This window comes from Mytilus californianus, unplaced genomic scaffold (genome assembly GCF_021869535.1).
Source record: "Mytilus californianus isolate M0D057914Y unplaced genomic scaffold, xbMytCali1.0.p SCAF_1, whole genome shotgun sequence".
NCBI classification, from domain to species: Eukaryota; Metazoa; Mollusca; class Bivalvia; order Mytilida; family Mytilidae; genus Mytilus; species Mytilus californianus.
Genome location: NW_026262581.1, coordinates 106,336,104 through 106,359,189, shown reverse-complemented (window position 1 = coordinate 106,359,189; position 23,086 = coordinate 106,336,104). Strand labels below are relative to the sequence as shown.

Genomic DNA, 23,086 nt, shown 5'->3' with positions numbered 1-23,086 from the left:
AACCATACAAAGGATGTAACATTCTTAAACAAATGCAGTATGTACAATGAACCATACAAAGGATGTGACATTCTTAAACACATGTACTATGTACAATGAACCATACAAAGGATGTAACATTCTTAAACAAACACAGTATGTACAATTATCCATACAAAGGATGTAACATTCTTAAACAAATGTACTATGTACAATGAACCATACAAAGGATGTAACACTCTTAAACAAATACAGTATGTACAATGAACCATACAAAGGATGTAACATTCTTAAACAAACATTGTATGTACAATGAACCATACAAAGGATGTAACATTCTTAAACAAACACAGTATGTACAATGAACCATACAAAGGATGTAACATTCTTAAAAAAATGTACTATGTACAATGAACCATACAAAGGATGTAACATTCTTAAACAAATGCAGTATGTACAATGAACCATACAAAGGATGTGACATTCTTAAACACATGTACTATGTACAATGAACCATACAAAGGATGTAACATTCTTAAACAAATGTACTATGTACAATGAACCATACAAAGGATGTAACATTCTTAAACAAATGCAGTATGTACAATGAACCATACAAAGGATGTAACATTCTTAAACAAATGCACTATGTACAATGAACCATACAAAGGATGTAACATTCTTAAACAAATGCAGTATGTACAATGAACCATACAAAGGATGTAACATTCTTAAACAAATGCACTATGTACAATGAACCATACAAAGGATGTAACATTCTTAAACAAATGCAGTATGTACAATGAACCATACAAAGAATGTAACATTCTCAAACAAATACACTATGTACAATGAACCATACAAAGGATGTAACATTCTTAAACAAATGCACTATGCACATTGAACCATACAAGAAGAAACACCATCCTTGAGTTCAAGAACACATTTCGGTTATGATTTTAAAAAAGAGGCGGAGACACCAAGGGGACATTCGAAACTCATAAGTCGATATAAACTGACAACGCCATGGCATAAAAAAAAACCAAGGACGACAAAAAGAACAAAACATAAAACACTACAAAGGAAACTAAAAACTGAGCAACGTGAGTTCCACCAAATATTGCGGGTGATTGAGTCAAATTTATGAAATAATGTTTAACTTTTAAAGCACTGTAAACTCATTCTTTAAACCTTAGACTTGGTGATTTTCTTCCTTTTTGGAGAAGAAGACATGGAATAAGTATGTTATTTACTTATAGGATAATTTGTTAAAATATCGTGTATAAAATACATTTAAGGATATGTATAGATCTGAATTGTTTTCCTCAAGAACATATGAAAATCATCTTTAATTTTTTTAATATAGCTAAGTTCACGAAAAAATGTGCTTGATTGGGCAACTAGTCGTGAAGTCGTGAATGTCAAATCATATTACCACAGGGCAGTTAATTCTTCCGCAATTCAGATTTTTTTGTTGCTTCGAGAGAGGAACACGAACAAATTTACTGCATATAAAGTTTCTTCTTTTTTTAATAAGGACATTTTTACGTAAACTGCTCCAAAACTTTTTAAAGAAACGATTACGGTTGTCAACACTGTACATGATCTATGGCTATAAAACAAAATGTCTTTTAACTATACTCTATCTATCCCTAACTTAATACATCGTAATATTTTCGTTATTGTTTTTTTTTCCTTTTTTAGTTTTAAAAGAGTAGATAACATGAAAACTGATTGAATAAGAGGATCGTTATCACATCTGTATATATCACTACATACTATATAGGTAGATAATGCACTTTGTCCAGTTCAGGGTTCATATCAACGTTCCCCTCTTTCCACCTTTAAGTGAATGATTCACTGATATATAACAATGGGGGTAAGTATTACACCTAATATACATAAATAAATATATATGTAATTGTTATATGTTATACCTTATATGTTTTATTGTATTGGATTTCATGTAGTCTTCTTATGCAGACTAAGGACTCTTATTGTTTCTCCAAATACAAATATCTTGGCACCAACATAGCTTGTTTTGCGGAAAGCAAAAGTGACATCTAATATTGGGCAGTGTTAAATATTATCTAAATGCAAAGAGAGCGTTTTAAGAATCAAATCTTTATAAATGTGTGCTTACGGTAATAATTTTGAACCTTTTAAATGAAATCATGCGTTGTAATTGGATTATGATTTTTAAATGATTTTCTAACAAAAAATAGTATTTCCCTGGTAAGAACTCAGTATTTTGACTTTCAATGCAATGCTGCATGGGTATATGTATGTAAGGTTCCTGCATCATTCGCTAGTATTATGTGAAAATTTGTTTACGACTAAATTGCATAAAATACTAGAAAGTTAGATTGACCGAATAGAAACTCCCTGTCGTTTCAACTGTATACATGACACTTATATAATATGTGGTTAAAACAAGCTCGTTCTATGGGAAGATACTTCGTTTTGAATCAAGAACTTATGTGCAAACCTGTTCATTCAAATTTAACCCTTTTATTATTTTTTTGTAAGATTTGAAAATAATTGTCGTAATTCTTTAATATTGATGGACAGTAAAAGATCATTGAAAGAAATGTTGTCAAACAAACGAAAATACACATCAGGTACTTCAAACAGAGGGGCGAAAAATACCAGAGGGACATTCAAACTCATAAATCGAAAATAAACTGACAACGCCAGGGCTAAAAAAGAAAAAGACAAACAGACAAACAATAGTACACAAAACACAACATAGAAAACTAAAGACTAAGCAACACGAACCCCATTAAAACTGGGGGTGATTTCAGGTGCTCCGGAAGGGTAAGCAGATCCTGCTCCACATGTGGCACCCGTCGTATTGCTCATGTTCGTACAAACCCGGTACATAGTCTAATTCGGTAGGTCACATTCGTGAAAAGGGAACGGGATTGTAGTTACGACATTAGGAACATATCCGCTATCATCTGTGAAACGGATATTCCATAATGGTCAACCAACTCGTGATGTCGTCCGTAAATTTACGAAGGGATGATTTCAGCTTCACCATTTGGAACTCTTGGTTTAATAGCTTCCTTGTGAGCAGCAACCCTCTATAAAGGAAATCATGATAGGAAATGCAAGCTCGGGAATATCGTATCAATTGGGAGCTATATACTCCATATGCAGGCGCTGCGGGAATTTTGCTACATAGAAATGGAAAGTTCACAATTGGGAAGCTGAAATCATCTCTTTTGTCGTCAAACCTATATTATACGCTCTATGTATTCTAACACGAAGACAATCTTAATAGACTGCAAATTTTAAATGTTTTTATTCAAGTTTACACTGAAGAAAATCCAGAACGAAAATGGAAAAATCTAGACTTATAAGACAATAAACTGATACAATTTTGATAAATTTTGCATTGGAGATGTTGAAAGGGCCATATGTTCACCCCAAATATCAAGTCCGTTATTTCAAAATGAAAAGCTTATCTGTCTCATTGACGTATACCCCATATCTCCTTTTATTCATATTTATATATTTCTGTTCACGCCTTTTGGGTTAAAAGCGTATATATAAAAATATGGAGATGAGCTATGATTGCCAATGAGACAACTATCCATCAAAGTTCAAGTAAAGTGGATATGTATATTTATATTTGGCTTCCGAAACTTTTGGTCTCAAGCTAATCTGATAAAGGTCAATCCAGAAGCAAATGTCATGGAAATTAGTATCATGCGTTTTTAAACATAAAACTAACTTTTCTTAATGGCTGTTGAAGATAATTTAGACACAATAGTGCAAATTTTACACGTTTTTCTAGAAGATTGCAACGAAGGACAAAGATCTGAAAGACAATACATGGCTTGTATCCTATAGAACGTTGGCTTTGGTTGAGAGTGTTATCCTTTTCCATTTACTAAAAAAATACTCAAGATTTGATGAAATCTTCCAACATTGCAGTTTATAATCTAATTATACCACATATATAAGGTTGTTACAGTCTTAAAGAACACGTTTTAGTGAAGAATGAGACGCTTTCTAGAAAATGGCACGGGCGAAATAAGTTCAAAGGAAATAAGCTCTTTGAGGGTTGAAACAAAATTGAAAAGTTTTTTGATACCGAAGTTTACAGTAATGAATTAAGTGTCTTAGTTGAAGTTGTTTTTAGGAATAAGATACAAAAATAAAGAATTAGTACTGAGTATAACCGCCAAGTTTAGAAGTTAGAATATACTCGCATCTTTTTGTCTAATGACAACTCAATATTTATTTTCTATTTTTCACAAAGCTTTCCATGCACTATAAAAATAAATTAAAATATTTTGTTTTGGTTGTTTTTTTTATATGAATTTCTTCAGGGGGCTTCGCCTCGGAGTATACTGTTCATAGTACATGACCAAGGACGTTCTAACCTATACATAAATTTTTGAATAATCCCATATATAACCTGTTTAAACTGGTGAAAAGATACCCTGTTTAAAATGACGTAAAGATGATAAAAATAATCATACCATATGGTGTATGCATTATCTGCAAACTTTTCCATATTTTTATATATTTTGAAATATTTAATGAAAACCTTTCGCAAACTTTGATAATATAGTATTGCATATTGGTCTTTCCCACATGGAACATTTCTTAAACAATACTAAAAACCATCTTTTACAAGTTTTTATTTGGGGGAAAAAATATTGATAGAAGTCAGTTTAAGTTATTTATCTTGAGGAGCCCTGCTGTTCAGTCCATCTTTGATTATTTTTTTATTACATGCATTAAACTTAGTGCTCAGACAAACTATTCTAATAGGTGCTACATTTTTCAGAAACAGTGTAAACCATGTACATTATTTTTGATCTGTATGTAAAGACAGAAACATTTATATTTTACATAGAAGGAACAAGGCCCATACTTGTTTTTTGGATTCTCACTCTCTGGTTTAGTTTTAAACATATGTAAAGCGTTTTGTATGAAATATTTACAATCTTTATTTCCGTTTTAGAATAAGCCCAGATTATATATGTTTACAACATTATCATATTTAAGTTTCAATCTAATCATTTTGCGTTATATACTCCTTTTCTGATGATTTAACGTGTTGAAATTTTGATGAAAGTCCTCGAACACAAATTGTTTTGTACATCCAGGGACAGTCTATACTAGTTAGTATAGAAAGTCCCTGGTACATCCAACCGATAAAAAAAGATGACTGGTAGATTTCGCCCACATCAGGTACCCTTTACGATATGGGCTATATCTACATGTTCATATAAATGTCCATATGTGTACCAGTATGTCTGAGTAGATATGGTAGATAACGATAAATATAATCGGCTGTTTACATTAGAGTAATGAAATCATTTCTGTCCTTACATCATTCTATAGATCTACGGTAACCTATCTTACATGGCACATCATTTGTATCTATTTTGTAGGTTATCTTATACTTTTATAGAATTGATAATGAACGATTGTCATATGCAAACAATGCATATCTTACTTAAAGGTGGTCAAATTCATAAGTTATATAACTTGATGAAATCCTTTTTTTCTATATGAGTTTATGATAGGAAAGCAAAGATATGGGGTATCCAAAAAATCGGTATATGCACAGTAAAAAACGCAAAAAGCAAAGGAACAGCGCTTTTATTGCTGTTCTTCATCTCGATATAACAGTCAGTGAGGCCTTCAACACGGAGCGAAAAAACTCTCACCTTACTGCAATTTTAGCACTGGATTGAGTGGAATTCTTTACAAACTGACGATCACGCCACAACACTCCAATGAATGGCCATAAAGTACCATATTAACGAGCTAATTTGACTGTCAAGGGTCCAATGTAAAATGTTGGATTAATTTAGAGCAAGGACGTATAACTAACTTACTAGTATAACTAAAATATACGTCCTTGATTTAGAGCGACTTTGAATTTGTCCTCGGTAGTATTGTCAACGTTATATTTGTTCCGCCTAACAAAAGTTCCCCTGGAAACTTTGTTATAAACAATGTCATAATATCTGTTCCTATTGGAACAAATATTCTATACCGTTTATTCCGTAAGGAACAAATACTGTAATATTTGTTCCAGTGGAAATAATATTACAGAATATTTCTTCCACTTCGAACTTTTATTATGAAGGAACTTCTATTTCGTGACAGTATTGGTGACCGTGCCCGTTCGTCACTCAAAGATATAATCGAGTGGAGCGATGAATAAAAAAAGACAATTGTTTAGAGTGATTTCTAAATGTAATGGTTTAGTCATTTTTGCTAACCGAAAAGGTTGAGTGCCCCTATTTGCTGTGCAAATAAACGATGAAAGAGGTATTTTACACCGTAAATGGGAAAACCGTGGCTGAACATAAAACTTGAGATAATCAAAAAGAAAGTTACAAATTGTAAAAAATAGATAATTTGTTTTAGAAATATTATAAAAAATAAATAATTTATGTTATGTCCATTGCTGTCTGATTTGTTATTTCACTTTAAAACTACACATACCGCACGTCTGGGACTATTATACTAACTATTTCCCAGCGCACATGCAGTCACTTATCTCTGATTTTTATTACTTACGCTATCGTGTATTATATAATAGTACATGCATATAGGTCAAAAAGGGGAGTAAATAAGTATGTCTCTGGCTATGTAAAAAATGAAGAGTAAACAACCCTGTATAATTCACTGCGTTTGAAGCTCTTTCAAAAAAGAGTCTAGATTTACCTTCATTATGAACGCTCAAAGCCGAACGTAGAGCATTCTCCATCTGGTAGTGCAGAATTATATTAGGGGACGACCATTTGATATTAGGGGGGGGGGGAGCAGGAGGATTTTTAAAATAAATAACTCAGCCTTGATAATAACAAAAATGAATGGTTTGTTCTGTGTCAATGTATTGAAAATAACTTGGCAGGTCTTTTAATCCATTTTATAAATGCTATTCTGAAGTATGAGATGGCACCAGATTCTTCCAGAATTCATCTTTTTTCATATTTTTTTCGGGAAAAACTTTAATAACATAAATATTAATGTATTTTGAAATGTTTGAAAATGGGTTTCAGTTCACTTGAGGTATATTGTCTCGTGAACATTTACCTCACTTTTATTACAGGGCCGTAACTACATTGAGGCAAATGCCTCATGTTGGAAATTTCAAAACAAAAGCTTGTCTTCATATCAAATTGTTTTCACAGCAAGTGTCTTGCAAGAAGCAAGTTCTGTTCACCCTCTGACGTAGCCCCTGTTTTTTGAGATCCATGTTTCTCATTTATTTTTTTTATTTTAATTATGTCTAAAAGACAATACAAGCGTTTAGAAAATAAACTAAAACGAAAATATAAGCGTCAAGAGGGTGATATGATAGCTACATTGCGTAAAAGCGACCCAAAGAAATATTATAAACTGTTTCAAAAGAAGAGAGCCAAAACTTCTGATGTGTCACTTTCAGAATTCTTCGAACATTTTAGAAATTTGGTCACAAATGATGGTATTAATGTGACAGTCGATACTCCAGAGACCGTTTCCGACACAACATATGATGAACTTGATCAAACTATTACACAAGATGAAATTTTGAAGTGTATTTCTAACCTTAAACGTGGTAAAAGTCATGGTATTGATGGTACATTTAACGAGTTATTCATTGAATTTAAGGATATCCTGCTACCATTCCTAGAGGAAATATTCAATAAGATATTAGCATCAGGACATTTTCCGAAATCTTGGGCACTCGCAGTGTTAATTCCTGTTTTTAAAAAAGGCGACTCGTCCGATCCAGCGAACTATCGTGGAATCAGTTTAGTCAGTAATTTAGCGAAACTGTTTACATCTATTATAAATTCAAGACTAATAAAATGGTCTGTGAATAATGATATTATTACAGATGCGCAATTTGGATTTCGCCCGGGTAGCAGCACTGTTGATGCAATTTATTCTTTGTTGACTCTCGTTCAGAAAGCACTTTTCAAGAAAAAACGTTTGTATTGCTGTTTCGTTGACTACAAACAGGCATTTGACTCCGTAACCAGACTTAACTTATGGTTGAAACTATCAAGAGTTGATATAACAGGCAAATTACTGTCTGTTTTAAAATCAATGTATTCTACAGTAAAAGTATGTGTGAAAGTTGATGGTTTTTATTCTGAGCAGTTTACAAGTTCAGTTGGTCTTATGCAAGGGGAAGTTCTTTCTCCTATACTATTTTCGTTATATGTAAATGACTTTGAAATGGAATTTCTACGTAATAGTAATATACCATATGAAGTGCAAGACTTGTCATTGTTTTTACTTATGTATGCTGATGATATGATTTTATTTTCTGATTCAGTTATTAGCTTGCAAGATATGTTAGACACATTATTATTATATACTTGTAAATGGGGTTTGACTGTAAATATTGCCAAAACAAAAATTATGGTATTTAGAAACGGAGGTTTTGTAAAAGACGAAGAAATTTGGTATTATGATGGCAATACTATTGACATAGTGGATGAATTTTGTTACCTTGGTGTACTGTTAAATTTTAACGGTAAATTTGTTAAAGCTCAAAAACATTTAGCTGAGCAAAGTAGAAAAGCTGTTTTTGGTTTAAAGTCGAAGGTTTCGTCATTGTATTTGAATGTTTTTACATATTTGAATTTATTTGATACTTACATTAGTAGTATTTTATGTTATGGTTGTGAAATATGGGGCTTCCATAAAGCTCCAAATATTGAAAAAATACAACTTGATTTTTGCAAAAACATATTAGGTGTCAAACAATGTACAACAAATGTTATGGTTTATTTTGAATTGGGTAGATATCCTTTGATATATTTTAGAATGTACAAAATAGTGAAGTACTGGTTAAAATTGTTATCCACAAGCAACTGTATTCTTAAAAACTGCTACAGGGAACAACTGTATAATTTCTGTAATATTAGAAGCAGTTGGACTTATCAACTACAACAATTATTATTTAACTTAGGTTTAAATGAGATCTGGTATAACCAATACAATTTGATTATGGATACAAATTTATTATTATTTGTAAAAACAAGGATATATGATCAAGCAAAACAGACTTTGAATGATCAACTGAAAGTTTCATCTAAGTGTTATTTATATAAATATATTGTCAATAATGTATGTTTACAGAATTATCTAACCAAACATATGAATTTTAGAGTGTATTTAACTCGCCTTAGATTGTCATCTCATAATGTGTTTGTTGAAGTAGGCCGTTATCATGGAGTAAATAGGTTAGATAGAAAGTGTACTCTTTGTACTTTGAATATCACTGAAGATGAATTCCATTTTGTTTTACAATGTGAATGCTATAGAGACTTAAGGAGACAGTTTATTAAACCTTATTATTATAGACGTCCATCGTCGTTCAAATTAGTGCAACTTCTCAGAACTGAAAATGTAAAAGATTTGCGTAATTTGTGTAAATTCTTGTTTAATGCATTTAATCATAGGACCAAACTGTTATTGGTCAATACTTGATATTTATTTGCTTCTCTGATGTATTATGTCATGCTGTGTTATAGAAATGTATTTGTATTTATTGAACTGATAAGCATAATGTGCTTAAAGTAATAAAGAATTGAATTTTTATTTTTCAGTGTTGATTGTCTATAATGTTTGTCGTTTTGTGTTTTATCTGTTCCCGGGTTTGTCTTTTGTTCATTGATTGCCCTTCTTTATGACTATTCTCTTTGTAATTTAGTAATTATGTTTTAAACTTGAGTTTATTATATTTAAGGACCTTTTGTCTATTACAAACTACTTTAAATTGTATCCCAGTTAGGAACTACATCAAGTTGTAATTGAAATGTGTTATAAAAACTGACTTGACATAGTTATATCAATGATAATCAGCCCCCTCTTAACTTAATTTGAAAAAAAAAAAACATAATTGACAGGTATAAAACGTTTTTCTGCAAACTGAAACATTTTTTGCTTTGTCCTACATATTGATCTTTTGATGTTGTCCCTAAAGACTAAAAGTCTTACACTGAATCTATATATTTTGCTTTGAGACCAGAATATTGTCAATAAATTAAAACAGAACTTGCGTTTCAGATTAAGAAAGGGTCTGGGAAACGCGCATAATGCATGATTATAGCTTCTTGGGGCCTTTAGCGAACCCCAGACTCTTCGCTGATTTTCCAGCTTAAATACCTTATACCTATGCAATATATGCAGTTTGCAATTCAGAAGATTAACTTCCAGAGGATGGTGATTAATTATGATTGACTTAAATGACCGTATGTTATTTATTTAAGAATTTAAAAATTGTATGTTTTCAAATATTATAAATATAATTGTGAAAATAGATAATCAGTACCTTGTTTTAATGAAAATAAAAAAGCATGCTTCAACAGTGCAGAAAATAAATAATCTGTCCTTTTGGTCCACAAAAATAAATAACCCATCCAAAACAAATCCCCCCCCCCCCCCCCCCCACAGAATATCAAATGGTCGTCCCCTTAGATGTATATTTGTTTTTGGATTGTGTATATGTATTTATACGTTTTTATGGATTCAATTCGTTCCTTATTCTTTCCACAGTAACAGACAACTTGTATTCTTTGAATTAACAGGTCCACATTCAGTTATACTTCCGTCATTGTTAAGTAAATTAGTATTTGGACTTCCGGTCGTATTCTTTACTGTGAAAAGTGTCAAAATAATAATGTTATGAACAATTTCAGCTTTAGCAGTCTGGACTTAACTTGGAGGTACTGTTACTTTATCTGAAATGCTCTTACAATCGAGCCACATCCATTATTTTTATTATTTTGATAAAGTTCCAGAAAATACTTGGTTTTATTTTTTTTAATAATTTCAAGGATTTGTATAGACTATACAATCCTTGATAATTTCTTCATTTTCAGAAAAGTTTTGATATTAAAAAACTCATCCTGAATATCCATAACATATTTGCTACTGGATGTTAGCCAAACATCAAATTGAAATTTCAATACTTAATTGATATGGGGTGTCGCTGGGGTTCTGTTGCCCTCCCTTTTCATATAATTTAGATTTTAAAAATGTATACCTTTTCATATATTGCGAAGGTAAAAATGTAACCTTTTCCCATAATGGTTGGGTTACGTGTGGTGTGTTGGAAAAGTGAAATACCAAAGGCTCAGATTCCTTATGTAATGTTTACTTACGGCAAGGACGTATATTAGATGTTAGTTATACGTCCTTGCTTACGGCAAGACTTTCGGCTGTGAAAAAATTACAGGGCTTTTCATATACCAAGTAATGGGAACTTTATTGACCTTATCATACATTTCTGATAGTTTTTCCCACCTATTCATATATTTTCAAGCTAGAAAATGTGACCTATTCAAGGGGCACATCCTATCACCTTGTATATATAGGAAGTGGACCCCCGAGAAATAATTGTTGAAGTCAATTCTATAAAAGATTTTTCAGATACACCTTATCACTATTTATTCAAATCCTGATAAGTTCTAAAATTACACAACTTTTTCATCCAGTTGAAGCTATCTGGGTCCCTGTTTAAACAATGTATTAAACAGTATTACGCATAAAACTTTCCAAAGAGAAATGTTTAACCATCGTACAGACTTTAAACAAAGTATTTTTATTACTTTGATTTGTGCTTTAAAAAAGTGGATCATAAATCTATCAAAGTTTCAAAATGTTTGCTTTCTAAACCTTTTCCTTCTATAGCTCATTACTGATGACCTTTGTTTTTGCAACACTTGACCCAAACAGGAAGTTGTATAAATAGATATAGGAAGATGTGGTATGAGTGCAAATTAGACAACTCTCCATCCAAGAAACAATTTATAAAAGTAAACCATTATAGGCCAAGGTACGCCCTTCAACACGGAGCATTGGCTCACACCGAACAGCAAGCTATAAAGGGCCCCAAAAATTACTAGTGTAAAACCATTCAAACGGGAAATCCAACGGTTTTAATTTATATAAAAACGAGAAACAAGTATGAACTACATAAACAGACGACAACTACTGTACATCAGTTTCCTGACTTATGACAGGTGCAAACATTTGCAGCGGGATTAAACGTTTTAATGGTACCAAACCTTCTCCCTTTTCTGAAACAATAGTATAACATCACAACATAGAAAGACACACTATAAAATATCAATTGGAAGGCTTAACTCAATCAAAAAACGTAAATTAACACACAATGAACAAATAAATTTGATCTGTGATACCTGAGTGCAAATACATAGTTAATAAAAATTATAAGGGATAAATAATTGACTGCTTTTTCTGGATTGGACTAAATAGCGATAAGGTGTATTGAAATAGTCAAGTCAATTCTTTAAAAGATTTTTTTAAGAAATGATGAGAAATGGAGTTTTAAAGGGACACATTTTCAAGTAAATCGAAAACCTGGACTTTCTATTTCTAAGAAAACTGAGTGCTCCCAGACTTGCTTCCCATTGTTATAACAGATGCCGCTTCTTGGATAAATTTGTCCATTTTCTATGGTTTGCCAGATAGTTAAGTACCTGCCAGATGTATTGTACTAATTATGGACTCTTTTTTGCCAGGGACTTAATTTGATAGTAATATTATGGATACAGTCTTACGTACCTAGGAAACAAAGTTAGGAGGACACTCTATACTAAGGGACAGATGTATCTCGAAAATGTTTTGTGAAAATCAATGATTTTGAAGAAGACTTTAAAAACCCTTGTGTGAATTTTAAGGATGCAAAGGCAAAGAAGCTTTTGCATTTGGTTGATTAGCGAATAATAATTGTAGTTTACTATGGTTTCAAAAAGGTTCACAATAGGAATATTTTACCTTTATTGTTTAGCAGATATTTTGCTATAGCACATAAAATGTGTTGTCACAAAAATACAAAGATGCCTCATCAATTCTGATTTAAATATTGTGTAAAGAGTTGTGCCTCTTGGAAATGTTGATTATATGGAAAATTGCATCGTTAGCGCTCTCATATGTACAATTCTTGCCAGAATTTTATGAAACTTATATCATTAAAAAATTGTAACGCTATGAAAAATACCAATAGAAAAGATCTTGGAATAGGAGGTAAAATATGTCATGTCATTGTAGCTACAAATTTTACACCATGTAAGTACATGTACTCAGATGTGTTTGCTTGTAATGTTTGAATCGACAATGATTTATATGTTCATATTTTTCATTAATCTTTATACAATTTCAATGCCTATATTCCGTTTATTAAGGCAAATGGAAAACAAGATGTTATCATAGATTACATGTAGCTTTATTTCAGTGCTTATTTATTTTTCAGGGGAAAAGTAAGACTGTTTGTAGACTGTGTCTGATATCCTTATTGTATGTACAATATGTTAAAACACAAGCACAGTACTGTACCAAACCTACAGATGCACAAATCAACAACCCTAATGGTAAGTAGAAAAGTGTTAAGACATCAGGTCATCAGGCTGGTCAAACATTCCCATATTAAGTATCAAACTTCATTCTACTGGCATGAGTGGTATTCATTTACAAATAAATATACATGGTGTGGAGGATGAACAACTGGGACCTGTCTGCAAAAGAACTGTTGTGACCAAAGTTAAACTTCACCTCAGCAAAATCTATAAAAGTATAAACAAAACTCCATTGTGCTAGATCCTGTAAAATGGCATCAAGAGTTAAATCAACTTTAAAACAACTGAATCACTATCAATGACTAAAAAATAAGAATGCTCTCCAACAGCCATTGATTGAATTTTTACTGAAATTAAATGTAGAAACTTATATAAGTAAGACTATTTAATAAATATCTAAATAGAACATCTACAGATGATGGGCTTTAAATACTCTTTGGTGAAAAAGTGGCTTTCTAACCCTATTTTTACAATGTGTATAGGACTCATCTTATCTCTCTGTCCTAAGTTTAAGCTATAAAATCGCAATTAAGGCTTTCATGATAATCTGATTGATTTTAGGATTGTTTAAGGTCAAATACATGTACCGTATCAAGAAGTTTGTGAAGAAAGATAATTGTTGTTTGACAAGTTTTGATACTAGTAGGAACAAGAGGTGTGAGATTTGCTAATAATACCAATAACTTGAAGCAGAAGATACATGTGTAATTCTGTAGGAGAAATCTCTTTGAAAAAAACAAGACCATTGGTTAGATATTCTGTCACAGTATAAGCATTGAAGGATCCTTAAATATTTGGCAAGTATCCACAACTTACACCTAACTGAGAAAACACACAGCATTATGTTACACAATTCAATATTGAAGGCTTTTAGTTAACTCTAGTAGAATATGTAAAAATATAGGATCTTATGTGTTTGATTAAATTATTGTTAAATTTTAATGTTATGCTTTCTGTTACAGCTCCTCCATTTCCAAATTTACCTACTTCATTCCAGACTAGAATTGAAGCTGCCATAATAGACAAAAATTACACAATGTCAGGAGAAGAGTACTTTGACAATCCTAACAATCAGGCTTCTCTGTCTTTAATGAGATCTGGAGCTATATATAAACTCATTTTTGATTATGCTAATGATCAACTGTTTTATGTACAACGTAAGTATTAAGAATAGAATAAGAATAGAATGTTGTCTCAATCACTAGTTTTCTGTTAAAAATTATCTGTTTTGATGGGCATGAGCACTGGGTTTATGTGCAAGTGGTGGTGCTCCAGACACCTGAGGAAAAATCCCAATGAGATCTGTTGGAGACCTAATGATGGTACTAATAACATTTGCCAACTTCAAAATATAATTCTAACACTGTTTGGTTAGTAAATATATTCATATGCTTTTTAGTCTTGATTCAGCACAGCAATGTTATAGAACAGCATTTTTTTCTCTTGCAAATTAAAAAATATGAATTTCAGATGTTTAGTAGAATTTAAAAATGAAAAGAAATTTAAAAAAAATCTAATTATGCTTTACAAATTAGTGAAAAATTATTCAAAAAGACTGTTAGACATGATATTTATAGTAGGAGTTTCTTAATATTAACTTACAAATAAAAGTAGTTTATAAGATATGTATCAAGTTTCTGATCAGAATCTTGACTTACAAATAAAAGTAGTTTATAAGATATGTATTAAGTTTCTGATCAGAATCTTGACTTACAAATAAAAGTAGTTTTATAAGATATGTATTAAGTTTCTGATCAGAATCTTGACTTACAAATAAAAGTAGTTTATAAGATATGTATTAAGTTTCTGATCAGAATCTTGACTTACAAATAAAAGTAGTGTATAAAATATATATTAAGTTTCTGATCAGAATCTTGACTTACAAATAAAAGTAGTTTATAAGATATATATATTAAGTTTCTGATCAGAATCTTGACTTACAAATAAAAGTAGTTTATAAGATATTTATTAAGTTTCTGATCAGAATCTTGACTTACAAATAAAAGTAGTTTATAAGATATGTATTAAGTTTCTGATCAGAATCTTGACTTACAAATAAAAGTAGTTTATAAGATATGTATTAAGTTTCTGATCAGAATCTTGACTTACAAATAAAAGTAGTTTATAAGATATGTATTAAGTTTCTGATCAGAATCTTGACTTACAAATAAAAGTCGTGTATAAGATATATATTAAGTTTCTGATCAGAATCTTGACTTACAAATAAAAGTAGTTTATAAGATATATATTAAGTTTCTGATCAGTCTTTTCTGTAATTGAAAAAAAGATGAATGAAAAATTGAATATACCATTTGTGCTCTCACAAAAAGAATTTATCAGTGATTAAAATAAAACTATATTTACTATAACTTTATTTTAGCTGACCAGGCTTGTGTAGTACACAACTTGACAACTGATGACAATAATCTTTTATTTGGCCTACAGTTTGTAAAAGGATTTCCACATGTTTTTACTACCAGTGGTGTGTTACACTTTGCAAAGAAATTTGGAGAGGTATGTGCATATAGATGGTGGGTCTATTGGATAGCTGTGCTATATTAAGAAAATTTTCAGGCCAGGGTTTCAAGAAAAACATAATTTAAGTCCAAATTTCTGAACATTATTGTGATCTTTTCATGTTTCCATATGATATTGCACTTCTATTTTTCTGATATTTGATTTGTTTAATCTTGACAGGTATGAAAGTTCCATATATCATTTTTTCCATTCATATTATTAAAGTCCTTCAGGTTCTAATTGCATAAACAATTTCAAAACAAATCAGTAAGATTCTCAAATTTCATACCTGTTACCTTAAGTTATACATTAAAAGTAGACAAATTATTGCCAGCCTCTGACTAACACTGGCTGAACAATAATATACATCACATCATTTGCAGTAAATATTATCAGACTGAATGTCTACTTATGATCAAAAAATATTTCAGGCAACAATATATATAGGCAATTTGTGATCTAAGTTAATCTGGCAAAAAAGAAGGGGGCTTATATAACAATTCTAGAGTTAGTTTTATTTCAGTGTATAAAAGTTTATTTATTTTTATTTTAGCAATACATAGGGAAAACACAAATAAGAGGAGTATATGTAGATCATTGGAGAACTTGTATGTACTGGGCAGCAGTCAAAGCCAACTTCACTCTAGATTATTACTTTACAGGTATATATGATAATGAAAATTTATACATTTCCCTGGCATTGTCTCTACCTAAGAAAGTACAAACAACATAGCACAGAAAGGTGAACTTTCTTTCAATCTAATCAATGTCCATGTCAAGCAGTTTATTAATGATATATACTCAGATTTTCCAGTTACAAAATTATGTGTATAATTGTCGAGATAACTATTACATTAAAAATGACATAAGTTGTGGATGGCATATAATTTATCTGTTTTAAATTATACAAATTTCAACTACATTTATGGACAAAGGAAGATTAACTCCAATTCAAAATTTAGCTTGAATGTGTTCTATTGTTAATAATACAATGCAATGTTTAATTTGAAATTCATATTGCAAAATGAAAGCAATCTTAACCATTTAGTGCTCACAAGCAGTTTGATTTTATATGTTACAAATTAAATGCATGATGATGTTACAGAAAATACAGAAAATTTAGATATGTATATGAACTAGAACTGTACTTAGTTAGAGGCTCAAAGGAACAAAGACATTTTTTAACAACTTTAGACTTAGTGATCACAACAAATTTAGAAATTAAAGACAGAAAATGTAACTTAAAGGAAACAGTAGAAGATGAATGGCATTTGTCTCTCCTTGTCCAAATCTATCTGGATAATTACATTGTTATTAATCTGCCCTTGAAAGGGCACCTTGATTGGTGAATAAAATTATCTGTATTTGTTAACTGTCAAGAATTAAAATCAACCCTAGCCTGAATATCAGTTTCGTATACAAAATTATCAACTTTGAGTTTTTTTTTGTAAAGCAATTGCCCAAACTTAACATTAACCCAGTTAACATAAAATTTTAAGAGAACAATATAATTTGTACAAGCATCTAATCACTAAATGATAATAATTTAAGAAATTTGTGGATTATGAAAATGTGAACACAATGATATTATCTTCAAAGTATTATCCATAGACTCTTGTAAAAATGTCAACTTTTGTTTAAAATGAATAACAAAAGACATGCACAGGAGAGGTTATATCTTGTAAAAGGGACCTAAAACATGGGATGGGGTTAAAATAGTCTTGAGATCCCAACTGTCTTCCTTTTAATCTTGACCCCTGGTTAAAAAAGTAGGTAAATGAAATTTCAGTGAAGGAAAAGTTATTAACTAAATAACTGGATATAGTACATAAGAAAAACACAAGTTCAAACAATAACAAACAATACTATATCATAAATGCTCTCAGTAACTGAAAGCAAGCTCAAAATAACAGTCTGATGTTAATAATGCTGTCCTACAGTGTACCTTGGTGGCAGTATTTACAGTAGATCAACCTCATAAACAGTACAGATAAAACTCGTTCTTGTGTAATGAGGTATAGATTGGGGAGTTGAAGTTCAATGAATATCTATGAATATTTTTTTCATAAAAAATCTAGACTTTCATATTAATAAGAAGCCATTACCAGAAAGAAAGTTTTAATATAGTGTGTCACCTATTTTTCATCAGATCAAAACTGGATAACAGCTGCTGGTTGGCCTCAGATACCAGTTCGTGCTGAAGTAACTGGTGTAATGATACAGAAGGATGGTACAACATACAATATACATCATTATTATGACTACACAGATTTCAGAGCTGCTGTTTATGCTGATCACACTGTTTTTGAGGTATATTGTATTAATATTATTAGGATTTTGTTGTCTGATAGAAATTAAGTAAGTTCTTTTATATAATATTGCTAGCTCATAATGAAAGGATTATATTATGACTCTATTTTTGTCAATCCAGCAAAATGTATTTTGCAAAAGCGAGACATAGCGATCCTAGATTCTGTCAGGGGCATCTGTGTCGTCAGCGTCAACATTTAGGTTCTGTCTGTTGTTAATGTTTTTTTGGACATCAATAACTTTGTCAAACCTACATGGAATTAGATGAAATTTGGACAGAAGCTTGTTTATGACCAAAATACTGTATCCGGAGCAAAATTTTTAAAATATTTACTTTCATTTTTCTATATTTTACTGATAAATGGACATAGTTTTTTTTACAGTTAACAATCGTATTCAGTCTAAGGTTAAAGTTTTTCAGTCATCAATAACTTTGTCAAACCTTCATGGAATTTGATGAAGTTTGGACAGACACTTGATTATGACCAAATTACAGTATCCAGAGCAAAATTTTGGAAATATTTATTTTTATTTTTCCTTATTTTACTGATAAATGGACTTATTATGCCCCCGCCGTAGTGGTGGGGTCATTAAGTTTTACCCTTGTCTGTCTGTACGCAAGTACGTCCCAAAATTAGTTTCCGTTCTCTAACTTGAATTTGCCTCAACCAAATGTTATGAAACTTATACACAATACTTATTACCACACCACACAGATCAAGTTTGAATTTTGGTGGTGTCACTTTAACTTTAAATCTGTGTAGTCATAATAATGATGTATATTGTATGTTGTACCATTCTTCTGTATCATTACACCAGTTACTTCAGCACGAACTGGTATCTGAGGCCAACCAGCAGCTGTTATCAAGTTTTGATCTGATGAAACTTGTTTACGATTAAGAGATAATATCTGAAGCACACTTTTGAAAATATATTTTTATTTTCAGTATTTTTCTGATAGATGGACTTTTTTTACAGTTAACATTTACAGATAGTCTGGGATTAAATTTTTTTGACATGATAAGTTTGTTAACCTTCATGGATTGTTATGAAACTTGGACAGAAGCTAATCTTCAAGACCAAGAAATACCATCTAAGGAGAAAGTTTGAATCTGATAAATGGACTCACTTTTTAAGTCAACATTACACTTTTACACTGACAGCAGCAATCGTAGTCGAGACACAGGGTTCCGTGGAACCCCTTAAAATTTTTTATGAATGATAATTTTAAATGTCTGTGTCAAAACAATTTTGTAATTATATAATATATAGCAATTTTATTCTAGTTTTATATAGGACTATAGAAATATTAACTGAAATATCTTGTATTCTTAAGATAGGCCTACTTATATTTTAATTGCAAAGTTTGATGGAATATGAAATTTTTTGTGTGTCTATCCAACGATCTTAACCTTTAAATGAAAGATATTGATAAAACTTGGTATGATTGCTGTTCACAATGCAACCAGTTTGTCATTAATAAATTAGAATGTTTTTTGAAGCAATACAAAGTCACATTTAATGTCAAATCTTGAAACCTAAAAATATTCAACCTACTAGTGTTGGTATGAATCAAAAGTAGCTACATATTCATTCAAACATCATATCAAATATGTTTTATATTGTAGACTCCATCAGGAGTTGTCTGTCCAGGACGCAAGCAGACAAGAAGTATACCAAAATTAGGTCAGGCCTTTATGTATAGAGAGGAAATTATTGGTACTGGTGGAGTACAGGAAGTTGATGTAAGTAACAAGGCAGCACAAGTTACAAAGACGGAATAAAGGTCCAAGCAGCACAATATTTTTCTCCCTGAATATAATTTGGTGGTGGGTTATCAGTCTTTGAAGGTAACAGACTGTAACAACCCGGTTTGATATTGCTGGTGGTGGATTATCAGTCCTTGAGGGTAACAGACAGTAACAACCTGGTTTGATATTGCTGGTGGTGGATTATCAGTCCTTGAGGGTAACAGACTGTAACAACCTGGTTTGATATTGCTTGTGGTGGATTATCAGTCCTTTAGGGTAACAGACTGTAACACACAGGTTTGATATTGCTGGTGGTGGGTTATCAGTCCTTGAGGGTTACAGACTGTAACAACCTGGTTAGATATTACTGGTGGTTGGTTATCAGTCCTTGAGGGTAACAGACTGTAACAACCTGGTTTGATATTGCTGGTGGTGGATTATCAGTCCTTTAGGGTAACAGACTGTAACAACCTGGTTAGATATTACTGGTGGTTGGTTATCAGTCCTTGAGGGTAACAGACTGTAACAACCTGGTTTGATATTGCTTGTGGTGGATTATCAGTCCTTTAGGGTAACAGACTGTAACAAACAGGTTTGATATTGCTGGTGGTGGATTATTAGTCCTTGAGGGTAACAGACTGTAACAACCTGGTTAGATATTACTGGTGGTTGGTTATCAGTCCTTGAGGGTAACAGACTGTAACAATCTGGTTTGATATTGCTGGTGGTGGATTATCAGTCCTTGAGAGTAACAGACTGTAACAAACAGGTTTGATATTGCTGGTGGTGGATTATCAGTCCTTGAGGGTAACAGACTGTAACAACCTGGTTTGCATTTACAATTTGCTACAATATAAAACTTATGGGCTTAGCCTAAGACAAAATAGAGGTGATTCTTAGGTTTATCAGATTTAATATTTCTTGTTTATTGTTACGTCTGAATTAAATACATTTAAAATACAATTGATTAGGGAGTACACATTTCACTGATTTTCTTTTAATTTAAGGTTTACTATGATGATAGTTACAGCCTGTTAAGATATGACTTCAGACCAAGTGGTCAATGGCCTTATGGAAACAATGATGCTGCAGCTGAAATTCATGACTTCAACACAGGTACCTTAACTTTTAAGAAGATACTGTAGAAATCTATATGATTTTCTACAGTATCTGTGCATGGTAATAACTTAAATTGATTTGTACTTTGTGTAAAACATCAATCTTTTTCACACTTCTGGAAAATCTGTTTATAATAATTACCAAAATAATAAAAACTTTTCTAAAACTGATTGTAATTGTATAGATCAATTTGAATAAAATGATACAGAGCTGCCGAATAAAAGGAGAACATATGCCTACCAAAGGAAGATTGAATTATTTAAATTATTGTCTTGAAGGATTACAACCCTCAATTAGCATATCAATCATTATTTTTAAAACTAAAATGGATCAACTGAAATTCAAATAATTGTTGTTTGTGACGTTGTAGCTGTTTTGAAGACACATTGAAACACAATATTCATACTTGGGATTCATTTATTTACTTAGGCACCAAGTTTTGTGCATACTTGATTGCATGGTCTTGACAAATTTTGCATACAAGCAGTGTATGAAATTTATACTTTATTGGTTGATCTATATCCCAAGATCCACAAAAATTAAAACTCAATGTCTAATGATTTTGTAGCACACAAGCAAAGAAGTGTATTTCAAAATTATTAAAATCTGTTCCATTATTCATTTTTTCTGTATATAATCAACTTCTGAATGACCTGCTTTTTTCAAAAGCTTTTCCACTAACTTTTTAATGATGATAATTGAATTTTGATCAGGTGTTGCTTATGCTATTGACAAGGCTCTACAGAACTGCAGTATCATACCTATTCAGAATGGTTCCTTTGATTCCACCATCAATGTCACTAATGCTGTTACTACCAATGCCTTTGTTATGAGAATGAAAACACCAAAACAGATCTTCTACTTGGACAGTAACTTTACATTTGAAGGACAGGTATTTACACCTCATTGAATATTCAACACTTCTTTACTAGAGCCAATGTTTGGAATCTTATACTGTAATCGGGTTTTAATTTCTGGTCTATAAATTTTGAACAAATTCGAGTTAAATCATGTCTTGATATGAATTGCAGAGGGTTTGTTGTAATATTGTTGAAATGCCTTGAAAGTTAAAGTCACAATATTAAGTTGAGGACAAACTATACCATCACATTCAGTCTGTTTGTTTAGAAAAATAGTGATTTTGATGTCATTGTTTACTTAAACCAATGACCAAATTTGCAGAAATGAAAATTTACTTGTCCATGATTTTGTATTAAAAATTAAGGATTATTGTGCTCTATAGCATACTTTCCAGAAAACCAGGGGTTATTTTTAATAATTGTTGACTTCCAAATTGTTGTGTTTACCCACAAGAGTTTAAACATTGTTTGAAAATTGGCATATAGAAAGGTGATACATGTAAAATTTAGGATATACCTGGTTTCTATGAAGTTAAACTTAAGGTAATATATTTAGAAAGCTGTAAAAATTGAAAAATTTGGTTAATTGAATTGGTGGTCTGACACCTTTCAACAGCTTGAGTAACTAAGTAAAGTAAAAGGATATTATGTCTCATGAGCATTCATTAGTGATGAATGAGGTCACAATGTACCTTGTTTTTTAATTAAATTAAAAAAAAATTGTATTTGAATATGAAATATGAAGAGAAAAAAACAACAACACAATTTGATTTTTAGATCTGAACTACTTTCTAACACATGTACGGAGGTTACACATTTTTGTTGCAAAAGCGAGACATAGCAATCCTACATTCCGTCGGCGGCAGTGTCCACAAATATTCACTCTGTGGTTAAAGTTTTTGAAATTTTAATAACTTTCTTAAACTATCCTGGATTTCTACTAAACTTGGACAGAAGCTTGTTTATGATCATAAGATAGTATCCAGAAGTAAATTTTGTAAAAAAAAATCCTGTTTATTCGTATTTTACTTATAAATGGACCTAGTTTTTCTGCCAGTTAACATAACATTCACTTTGTGGTTAAAGTTTTTAAAATTTTAATAACTTTCTTAAACTATCCTGGATTTCTACCACTTGGATAGAAGCTAGTTTATGATCATAAGATAGTATCCAGAAGTAAATTTTGTAAAAA

At 31.3% G+C, this 23,086-nt stretch overlaps 1 protein-coding gene across 2 annotated transcripts in view; it reads left to right on the top strand.

Annotated features, from left to right (window-relative positions):
- The first annotated feature begins 1,809 nt into the window (after positions 1-1,809).
- Positions 1,810-23,086, top strand: part of LOC127729081 (uncharacterized) — a 51,554-nt gene continuing 30,277 nt past the window's right edge. The window contains exons 1-9 of one of the 2 annotated variants that reach the window (XM_052236744.1): positions 1,810-1,858; positions 13,235-13,352; positions 14,300-14,494; positions 15,718-15,851; positions 16,408-16,516; positions 18,004-18,164; positions 19,793-19,909; positions 20,923-21,031; positions 21,748-21,926. In XM_052236744.1, coding sequence (XP_052092704.1) covers positions 1,853-1,858; positions 13,235-13,352; positions 14,300-14,494; positions 15,718-15,851; positions 16,408-16,516; positions 18,004-18,164; positions 19,793-19,909; positions 20,923-21,031; positions 21,748-21,926 — 1,128 coding nt within the window. In that variant the 5' untranslated portion in view covers positions 1,810-1,852. Of the gene's footprint in view, positions 1,859-10,600; positions 10,683-13,234; positions 13,353-14,299; positions 14,495-15,717; positions 15,852-16,407; positions 16,517-18,003; positions 18,165-19,792; positions 19,910-20,922; positions 21,032-21,747; positions 21,927-23,086 lie in introns of those variants that run through there. The other variant, XM_052236746.1, reaches the window with a different exon arrangement.